Source organism: Medicago truncatula, chromosome 1 (genome assembly GCF_003473485.1).
Source record: "Medicago truncatula cultivar Jemalong A17 chromosome 1, MtrunA17r5.0-ANR, whole genome shotgun sequence".
Lineage (NCBI taxonomy): Eukaryota > Viridiplantae > Streptophyta > Magnoliopsida > Fabales > Fabaceae > Medicago > Medicago truncatula.
This window is the reverse complement of record NC_053042.1, coordinates 2,485,227-2,495,482: the sequence shown is the minus strand read 5'-3', so window position 1 is coordinate 2,495,482 and position 10,256 is coordinate 2,485,227. Positions and strand designations below refer to the sequence as shown.

Sequence of the window (10,256 nt, the reverse complement as noted above, 5' to 3'; positions counted from 1 at the left end):
TTTTTAGAATGTGTGACATTAATACACTAAAATCTTATTAATGGACATTGCCATTTATTTTGGAAAATTGAGAGGATCTCTACTTCAGTTTGAGGAAAGAATGTCAAGGAACTTCATAGTTTAACATGCATAGACTAGGTTTAGATTAATGGAACTAGTATAGTGATCCGTGCGCCAAGCACGGGAAGTAAAACACTTTTATTAATTTTTTATATTATGTTATCTTAAAATTAAAAAGGGTGGTTATAATTTAAATTTGATATGGAAAAAAACATCATCTTAATTTTGTATATATTTTGAAATATTTAAACATTGCACATAACGATTAAAGTATTTGGATTTATACTTATACTAATTATTTGTAGTATAAGATGCACTCATTGATAAACTTAGCATATGTAATATTTTTGCAAAAATACGCCGACGTACTGTATATTATTATTTGTTGACATAATGTATTTTATTAATCATAAAAACTAAAAAATTTGTATTAATTTATATAATAGTCAATGTCAGATGTATATACATCTAGTTTGTGAATGCAAACGTTAAAATTTTTACCGGTGTGTATAAATATAGTTTGGGCTAAAGAAACGTCGATTGTTATTTGTTTTTATTTTTTATAAAACCAATGGTTTAATGTAAATATTGTATTTTAGGGTAACAACGATGTAAAAAAAAAAGTTCCACGTATTGTTATACCTGAAAAATGCATCAATTAAAAGTCAATGGCAGGAGGATCTGCTTATATAGAAATTGCATGTCCTACTAATGACCGGTACGCCTTACAAAGAAATTAAAAAAAAACGACTTCCAAACAATACGCAACTTTAGCTTTCTAAATTACGGTAGCAACTATCTTGCTCTTCCATAGATGTGTAACTGTCAACCTCGTACCATTACACAATCCATTTGCATGATCGATGTTTCTCATCAGCATAACTGGACATCCCACCGTTAGTTTCAATCGGTGATTTGGAATTCCAGAGCTCTTAATACCATTAAGAAATTCCATTGTGAATCTCGTTTTGGACATCAGAATTTTCACCCGATCGACAAATAGAATCAGAGCCTAAATACTCTTTCTCTTCACCTGGAATTAGTGACATCATATATTCGTTAACATGCTCAACTCAATAAAGCGTTGGTGCGAGTATTCCCCTTTCTTGGAAAAATAGCGGGTCACCAAGGTTATCATTCAAATCGGAATTCACAAAGTCTATAAGTGACATCAACGGATTTGTTGTGTTCGATATGAGCAAATCTTCAGGAATTTCTACCTTCATTTCACCATTCTCATTTGAAGCGTCGTTGCCGTCTCCAATTGAGAGTATCCACTTGTCAAAATTAGCAATTTCTTCATGCTCTGCAGGTACCGAAGATGCACCCAATCTCATATTAACAGTAAGCCTCGACACATTACAATATGCCTATATCTTTGATGAATTGATTGAAGCATCAACAATATCCTGCCTCGATCCTTTTCGGACAATGGGCAATATCTTCCTGAAATCACCACCTAAAACTACTGTCATTCCACCAAAAGTTCTAAACTCGTTTAAGGGGTCATTCTTGGACATGATATCACACATTGATCGATCAACTGCCTCAAAACACCATCGGTGCATCATTGGAGCCTCATCCCAAATTATCAACATTACAGCACGCACCAGGTCTGCCCCTAGGACTATCCTTTTATCAGTATGACCCAACACACCACAAATGAAACAGAGCTTACCCAATTTTTCGTATTTGACCACGAGCCTTATCGGGTCTCCTCCCTCCTTCTCAATCACCAATTCCTGCTGCAATGGTTCCTCCATATCTATCTCAACCCTTACACTGATACACGCATGAACTTTCTCCACGGTCCGTAGTTATTCTCTTCATCATATTTTACCATTCGACCGACATGGCTGCCCACCAAAGCTCCTACACTCTTCTCCATAAATCCGAAGGGTAGTTGATGAATCTGGACCCAAATCTCCGTTTTGGTCATAGGGATGGATGCAGGGTCCTCCCCCACGTTCACCTTTTTCAAAATCACCATATTGTTATCGACCAACCAAGGACTGCCTTCAAGAATTCAATCCAATTCACCCCTATGAACGTGGGGGAGGACCTTGCATCCATCTGATGTGTAGGTCGCCAGATCGGACCAAGTCTTCCTTCGATTGTGGAAATGTGAACAGGTTTGTTCACCACCACTTTTCCAATGAGATAAAGGTCAAGGAGTTCAGCTTGAGAAAATGTTGATTTGTTGTTTGATGAGCCACCGTCAGCACCGATGTTGAGATTCTCCATTATGATTAAAGATAAAATGAGGATAGATATGAACTTTGCTATTTTGGAAGACACGGTTTTGTTTTGCATTGATTGTTGTGCGTGAGTAGACCACCACCAGCAATATATAAATATAAATCCAATGACTTTGCCATTTGTTTGACAAATTTTCATCAATAAAGATGTTGGATTCATTCCATATCAAAGCCATACAAGGAGGGATACCAACGACACCCTTTGACTGGGTTGAGATATGCACTTGATGACTTTAAACACCATGACAATAATTTGCACATAACATTTCCTTCGTATGGTATTGCCATACAACCACCAAATCCACACCAATAATGGAAATGAAAAATTCATACTAATGACAGTATCATTTTCATCCCCATTAGCATGCCACCCATTCATTCATATTCATAGCATTAAAATTCCATATCGGTGATTTGACATAACAAATCAAAGATATTAAACACCAGATCAGCTCAATTCTTTCAATTAAAGTACCATTTCCGTTGACCCTTGCTAATTTCCAAACAAATCTTTCCATTGATGTACCATTTACGGTGATCATCAAAACAGAGAATGCGTCAAAAGAAAAAATTCAAATAAAGAAGAGAGATATTAAAAGAAAGAAATCACAAAACAAATCACACCCATGATCAGATTAAGGATAATCGATCAAACACAAGACTCCCACAGAAGGTGAAAGGGACCTTAGAAGAGAGAACAATTGAAAATTTGTTCTTGTTTTCCAATTTTCACTTCATACCTAGCTAAGACCAAGATGATTGGAAAACAAACGTGAATTGTTTATTAATGGGCGCTCAAAATCCATGTCTATATATACCATAGGTATAAGCAAGTATATAGCATTAGTTTTTATACACACTATTTGTTAGAAAATGCATACCATGGTTAGTGAGCATAAACATTATTCGTCTACTCATTTCATTGTTTACAAATAACTACTTCAATTGAATTAACATAATATATTCATCATGCAGGACTTGTTTATATCTGGTCTGTTGATATTTTCTATTGTATCATGCAACTCATTTGTTGGATTTAGTCAAAATACCTTTAACGTGCTTCAATATGGTGCCAAAGGAGATGGTACTTCCGATGATACACAAGTATGTATATAACTTTTCATGTTTTACTTTTCTTCCTTCAAAAAAAAAAAATGTTATAATTATTCTTTTTACAATACGTACTTTTCTTTTTGATATAATACAATGCTTAGCTATACGAAATAATATGTCATATTCTATTGTTTTATTGAGGTTGCTCCAATGGTTGAATGATATATTGTTCTGATTTTCAATATATGAATAAAGTATTCTTATTTGATATCCTTCTCTTGTAATTTAGAACAGTGATTTATCTCTATCTACAGAAATATTAAGCAGTAAATAAAACTTGGTGACAACTAGGATACCCATGGAAGAATGATAGGTAATTTACCCCAACCAATACACATTAGCCACATAAACACATTTTTAAGTGGTATCCATGAACTATCTTGATTCCACTAACAAATTACTCATTTTCATTGGTTGGTGGGTAAATATTCAAAGGTAATCTAGAAAAAACCATAAAACTTTGACCAACCAATATTTATTTATTTTGACTGAAAATTTTGACCTAGGAATTGAAAGTAATACTTCGATAAAAAAAAGTTTCAATATTTTTTTTGGTCAAAAAAGTTTCAATTTTTATACCCTCTCTAAAGTGACCTAATTTATTATTTAAATTCACTTTTAAAAAATAAAATAAATCGTCCTTACTTTATCTTTTTTACATTTAATATCCAAAAAATTCATTCAAATGCATTGATGTTTTTTTTTAATCGATTCAAATGCATTATTGTTATTATCTCCTTTATAAGTTTAATTTTTTTTTTTTTTTTATCTATGTTTTAGTATGTCTTCTCTAAATTAACCTTAATACTTTGTTTTGGAAAGGCTTTCTTGGAAGCATGGAAAGCTTTATGTGCAGCAAATCAAGGGACTCCAACCCTTGTGGTGCCAGCTGAACATACATTCTTTGTGCGTCAAGCAACTTTCCAAGGTCCTTGCAAGTCTCAAAATCTTCATATTCAGGTAAAACAAATTCTATTACAAATGTATACAATGGACTAAATTTTGATTAAATCTAATATTGCTAATTAATGATTTAATGCAGATTATGGGAAACATAATAGCACCTCATAGAGATGCATGGGGTTCATGTTCAAAAAGGTGGCTTTATTTCCTTAACGTACATGGGATGACAGTTGATGGATCTGGAGTGATCGATGGTCGAGGTGAAGCATGGTGGAGCAATGTAAGTAACACAAACATTTATTAAATATTTTATTAGAAATTTAGAACCAAGCATGAAATTTTATTTACTAAATTCCTGATTAAATATAATATAGTAGACACACAAATAATCTATTGTTTTAAAATAATTTAACGATACATTATTATTTTCAAATTTGCAGCTTAATGGAACTAAAGGATGTGCTGCGAACGCTCGTCCTACGGTTAGAAAGTCTTTCCATTTCAAAGTTGTTAAAAAGAAAATTATGCTTTATTTCTTTTAAGACTCACATTAAATGTTGAGAAACTGAAGATTATTGATTCAAACTTGCATCATTATATATAAAACGTTTCTGCAACTTTTTACCATTTAAATTATATTTACGGGATAAATAAACTGTTCCTTTAGAGCATGGATAAAATTCCAACACAAACATACACATAGTTTTTTTTGGGGTCAAATATATGTACAATGTTTTTTTGGGTCAATAATATTATGTATATTCCTCTAGAAAAAATAAAAATAAATTATGCATATTGTTGAATGTGCAGGCTTTACTATTTGAAAGATGTGATGGACTTCAATTAAGTGGACTAACTCATATAAATGGGCCAGCAATGCATGTCTATGTAGTCCATAGTCAAGATGTAACAATCTCGCATATTAACATAAGTTCGTCAAAAGATAGTTACAACACCGATGGAATTGATATCTCAAACTCAATTCGAGTTAATATTCATGACTCTATAATACAAAGTGGTATGTATTTAACCTTCATTCTTTAATTATCATTTTCTTAAATCAAGTGTCTCAGCTGGTTAGTTAACTTCAGCTAAGATCAAATTGATGAAGCGTACTTGAGTTTAACCTCTAATTGAAATAATCATTATAGAATTTGCTTACATCTATCTCCAGATTGTTAGCATGTTATTTCTTTTAAATATTGATTTAAGGATTTCAATCTTTGTTTACTCATGAATTTTACGATATAGGCGATGATTGCATTGCTATTAAAGGTGGGTCACAATTCATCAATGTCACTCAAGTTACATGTGGACCTGGGACTCATGGCATTAGGTATGTCAAAATACTCTAACATGTAAACATCAAGCTTCTATGCATAATTTATCTCTCTGATCCTATACCTGCCCTAGCGAGTTGGGTTTCAGATTCAACTCACCTAAACTTTTTTCAATTATGAAAATGTGCACAATTTGACATTTCTTCTTTATACACTACACTGAATAAAAAGATGTAATGAATTTTATTTGAGGCATGAACCATTGTTTGAATGATTAATTATTTATGTTTTCACCTAAAATTAACGTTTTACAAATGAATAATTAATTCATACCTTATATTTTGATGTAGTGTGGGGAGTTTAGGGGGTGGTGGAGCTGAGGAATTTGCAGATCGTGTGAACGTCAGGAATTGCACATTCAATGGAGCTGATAGTGCAGCAAGAATCAAGACATGGCCAGTAATGCTACAAACTTAATTGAAAATAAAAATACTGTGTAATTACTAGTATATGATAGATAGTATATTTATAATTGAATCTTAAATTTAATCAACAAAATTCTTGTGTTTTTTAAGGGTGGAAAAGGATACGCCAAAGCTATCATTTTCGATCATATCATAGTCAATCAAATAAGAAACCCTATATCTATTCAACAACATTACATGAGAGGTGGAGAACAGGTTAATATTTTTTCTCCCTTACTTCATGTTGATTGATTTGATTTTGTTAATGAATAATAATATGCCTAAATTTTGCTTTTACTTTTTTTATTGCAGAAGGACGCAGTAAAAGTGAGTGATGTAACATTTAGTAATATCTATGGAACATGCAGTGGTGATGATGCTATTTTTCTAGATTGTGCCAATATAGGGTGTGACAATATTACCTTGGAACAAATCAACATTACCTCAGTTGATCCAAAGAAGCCAAATTCTGCAATATGCAATAATGTTCAAGGCAAAGCAAATAATATTATTTCACCTCCCTTCCACTGTCTACACCAGTAAAGAGACTTGTAGGCCTCATATCACAAAAAATTATGTTACACGTAGGCTTAATTAACAGGTCCCAATAAGAGTTAATTGCATGTTTTGAATAGAATAAGGGTGGGGAAACTGATTTCCTTTATTCTAAATCAGTTTGAATAGAATAAGGCAAATAATAATAATAAAATGTTTTAGTCTTTGAGTTTTTAGCTTGGGTTGAAAATTTTGTACTGCTATTTACCTCAAACTTGATTCCAGAATGAAATTCAACTTTAAGTTAAAGTGTATACTAGTTTCAATAACAGAAAAATCAGCAACAAAATTTGTTTATATTTTCTAGCCTTTGTAGGATAAGTCGCCAACCGAGGACAACATCCATATATTGACATCAGTAGAAGACACCATTAATTTTCAGCAAATGAACACATAATTTTTAACTTTCTAATCGTTTTCAATTACCAAAAGTCTCTACAAGAGCACAAACCATTCTTGAAATGGTGGAAGCGATTGCGGTCCCTGACGACAATCTCTCGATTATAAACCTTAGATATAAACTTAGTAGCAGAATGACAATCTTCGCAGACACGCAAGTTCTTCACAATCCTAATTGATGTTCCAGGGGGAGTGTTCAAAAGAGCAAAAGCTATTGCAAGCTTTTCACTGTGTCTATACAAAGCATCTTCTTTATCTTCTTCATCAATGTCAAGCAACACTTGAGATGTTGTAGGCACATACCCTGCCTTTTTGATTTCCCTACCCATCTCATCCACCATTTCATATATCTCCTTATACTGATCATGAGACTTATCACCTGCAACAAACTCATACATTTCATTGTTTACCTCAATCATGGTACTCCCTGGAACCTTCTTCATCCCTCTCATATCCATCATCTCCCTCACCTTAGTCTTCTTCTCCCATTGTCGCAATTTCGCGTAAATGTTCGACAGCAAAACATAATTAGACTCATGCATCGGTTCACTTTTTATCAGCTCTTTGGAGATACTCTCTCCAAGCTTGAGTTCCCCAGTTGCATGACAAGCGGTGATTATGGTTCTCCATATGATCTGGTTTGGTTCAAAAGGCATCTTTTGAACAAACTCAAATGCTTCTTTAACAAACCCACCTCTACAAAGCAAATCTACCATGCATCCGTAGTGTTCTACCTTTGGCACTATGCTGAAATTCCTTTCCATTGAACCGAAATAGTATCTTCCTTTGTCGACAAGTCCTGAGTGACTGCAAGCAGAGAGCACCCCAATGAAAGCAACATCATCAGGTGTTATCCCATTTTCAACCATTTCATCAAATAGAGAAACGGCGTCTAAACCACGACCATGCATCGCGAGACCAGCAATTACTGAAGTCCATGAAACTATGGTGCGTGAGTCCATTTGTCTGAACAATTTGATAGCTTTGTCAACATTGCCACACTTTGCAAACATGTCTATCAGTGCGTTACAGAGTTCCACAGATTTTGGGATATTTTTCTTCTCAACATATGATTCCACCCATTTTCCAAGCTCAAGTGCCCCCAAATCAGCACATGCAGACAAAACCGAAACCATTGTGATCTCATCAGGGCAAACACCCATAACCTGCATGAACACACATTGATTGTGTGAGTAAGATAATGTTTGACAAGCAGGTCAGAACACATCAGTTTTTTTCAAGCTCTTTCTGTATATCAATAGTAAAACAGGATTACAAGAAAAGGATGTGATGTATTAAGTTTTTGTCTTTACTACTTGAGCATCTCGCATTGAGGTTCTCAACTCCTTTCTAGTGTACTTAATATGAATCAAGGACACTCCTCAAATTAGGCGTGTCCCGGTATTGGACATGCGTCTGTGTCTTTGACATCGACACATATGATTAAATTGAATTATGTCATTTTCTCAAATTATCATTGGTGTTGAAGTGTCAGTATCCCTATAGTGTTCCACATCCGTGTCTATGCCCGTGCTTCATAGGTACTACTTATGTATATGTTATTGCATTTGAATCCTCTTCATATTGCCTCCCTACATCTGAATGTATCCTCACTATCTCTTAATTTTCTAATCACCTCTCTCTCCACACTTTTGTTTTACCGGAGAGGCATGATAAAAAAGAGAAAATGTGTTCTATTATGTTTTTATTTTTGAAGGATATTTTATCATGTTATATGCCCATTCTATCTACACTGCCGTGCCTTATCTTGTTTTTTCTGCTGTGGAGGCCAGATGCAATGAGAGGATCGAAGCATGTCCTGTCTACGACACAAACACTTACACACAAACGCATGTAATCATTTAAGAAAATGGAAGTGATTGAATGTAATCACATTTGCCAATGTCGTGTTGAACACCTGCAAACAGCATATATGTCTTTAAACTAAAGCATTGATGCTACATTGTGTCGTGCTCGTGCCTATATCATATAAGATTTAAGAATCCAACTAATTTTTACTCAAACTGTGCAATCATTTAAGAATTCAAATAGGTCCCACAAGTAACCTTACACATTACTTTTTCAATTGATCATATAGTAGTATAATGTTTGAACTCACTCACCTGCATTTCTCTAAACAAGTCAACAGCACGTGAAGAACATCCCAATCTTACAAAACCAGCAATCATAGCACTCCAAGTAACGGTATCCATCTTAGGACTATCATCAAACACCTTCTCCGCAAACTCAAACCCATCTTCTCCCAAACAACAATACATATGAATCAACGTATTCAACACATGAACATCCTCTTCAAATCCAAACTTGACAACACAGCCATGAACACATTTCCCTAACCTCAAACTCCCAATACCAGCACACCCTTTAAGAACAAACGGAAAGGTGAATTTATTGGGTGTAACACCGTAACGTAGCATTGTTCTGTAAAAGAGGAAGGAATTTGATTTAGAATCGCGTGTTTGGGAATAAGCGCGGATGAGGGTGTTGAAGAGGAAGGCATCGTAGGAGGGGGTGGGTGTAGAAGTAGTATGGGAAGGTGGGAATAAGAATGAGGTGGCGTAGTGGATTGAGTTGAGGTTAGAGGAAGTTGAAGTGAATTTAGTGAGGATTAAGGGGTTGTTTTGGAGGCCGGTTTTGAGGATGAAAGCGTGGATTTGAGTTAGTTTTGAGAGTGTGTTGCAGTGGGAGTTAAGGAGGGTTAAGATGGTTTGTTCTGTTAGTCTTGTTTTTGGTGTGTTTATGGGAAGTTTGAGGTTTATCATGGTATTGGTTGATAGTAAGAATTTCGATTTTATCATGTACAACTTTTAAGTACTATCACTGTCCTGTAAGTTCATATAGAAAAGAATATTTTTTGACCCATAATAAGTTCGATTATAAATCATTTGATTTGATATACTGATGATGGGACACGATTTTCAACTCACAATTACATATTGCTACGTATGTTTAGACCTAAAAATATTTTAAGTTTTTGATAAAAGTTGAATTAGGATTAGCCTAATAAACATCAAGGTCATTCAAGTGTTAGAATTTATCAAAACACGTCAAGTTTTCAGCATTATAACTTCAATTTCGTATTTGTTAATCACATCTAAAATCGGCCCACTTGAAAGTTAGATAGTTGCATTCTTTGGGGTTGGATAAATCCATTTGTTTTTGTTAATATATTATATAAGATTTTTTTTTTGTTTTTGGAAAGA

The 10,256-nt window shown here is 34.2% G+C and overlaps 2 protein-coding genes across 2 annotated transcripts; one reads left to right on the top strand and one right to left on the bottom strand.

The window, feature by feature from the left end:
- Positions 1 to 2,474: 2,474 nt before the first annotated feature.
- LOC11423194 (probable polygalacturonase At3g15720) lies at positions 2,475 to 6,849 on the top strand. Its single transcript, XM_003588706.4, has 10 exons — positions 2,475 to 3,141; positions 3,294 to 3,422; positions 4,254 to 4,391; positions 4,474 to 4,614; positions 4,775 to 4,816; positions 5,145 to 5,352; positions 5,586 to 5,670; positions 5,965 to 6,073; positions 6,190 to 6,294; positions 6,391 to 6,849. Exons 4-10 carry the CDS (start codon positions 4,477 to 4,479, stop codon positions 6,619 to 6,621), a joined length of 918 nt encoding a protein of 305 aa, XP_003588754.2. The 5' UTR covers positions 2,475 to 3,141; positions 3,294 to 3,422; positions 4,254 to 4,391; positions 4,474 to 4,476; the 3' UTR covers positions 6,622 to 6,849.
- Positions 6,850 to 6,910: 61 nt separating this feature from the next.
- Positions 6,911 to 10,158, bottom strand: LOC11425697 (pentatricopeptide repeat-containing protein At4g21065). Its single transcript, XM_003588705.4, has 2 exons — positions 9,156 to 10,158; positions 6,911 to 8,198 (listed from the first exon to the last, which is right to left on the bottom strand). Exons 1-2 carry the CDS (start codon positions 9,849 to 9,851, stop codon positions 7,056 to 7,058), a joined length of 1,839 nt encoding a protein of 612 aa, XP_003588753.2. The 5' UTR covers positions 9,852 to 10,158; the 3' UTR covers positions 6,911 to 7,055.
- Between the last annotated feature and the right edge of the window lie 98 nt (positions 10,159 to 10,256).

Coding starts and splice junctions, on each gene's coding strand:
- LOC11423194 (XM_003588706.4), top strand. CDS start 4,477: ATGGGAAACATAATAGCACCTCATAGAGATGCATGGGGTTCATGTTCA. Junction 4,615..4,774: donor GTGAAGCATGGTGGAGCAAT/GTAAGTAACACA, acceptor TCAAATTTGCAG/CTTAATGGAACTAAAGGATG. Junction 5,671..5,964: donor CCTGGGACTCATGGCATTAG/GTATGTCAAAAT, acceptor ATTTTGATGTAG/TGTGGGGAGTTTAGGGGGTG.
- LOC11425697 (XM_003588705.4), bottom strand. CDS start 9,851: ATGATAAAATCGAAATTCTTACTATCAACCAATACCATGATAAACCTC. Junction 8,199..9,155: donor ACTTGTTTAGAGAAATGCAG/GTGAGTGAGTTC, acceptor GTGTTCATGCAG/GTTATGGGTGTTTGCCCTGA.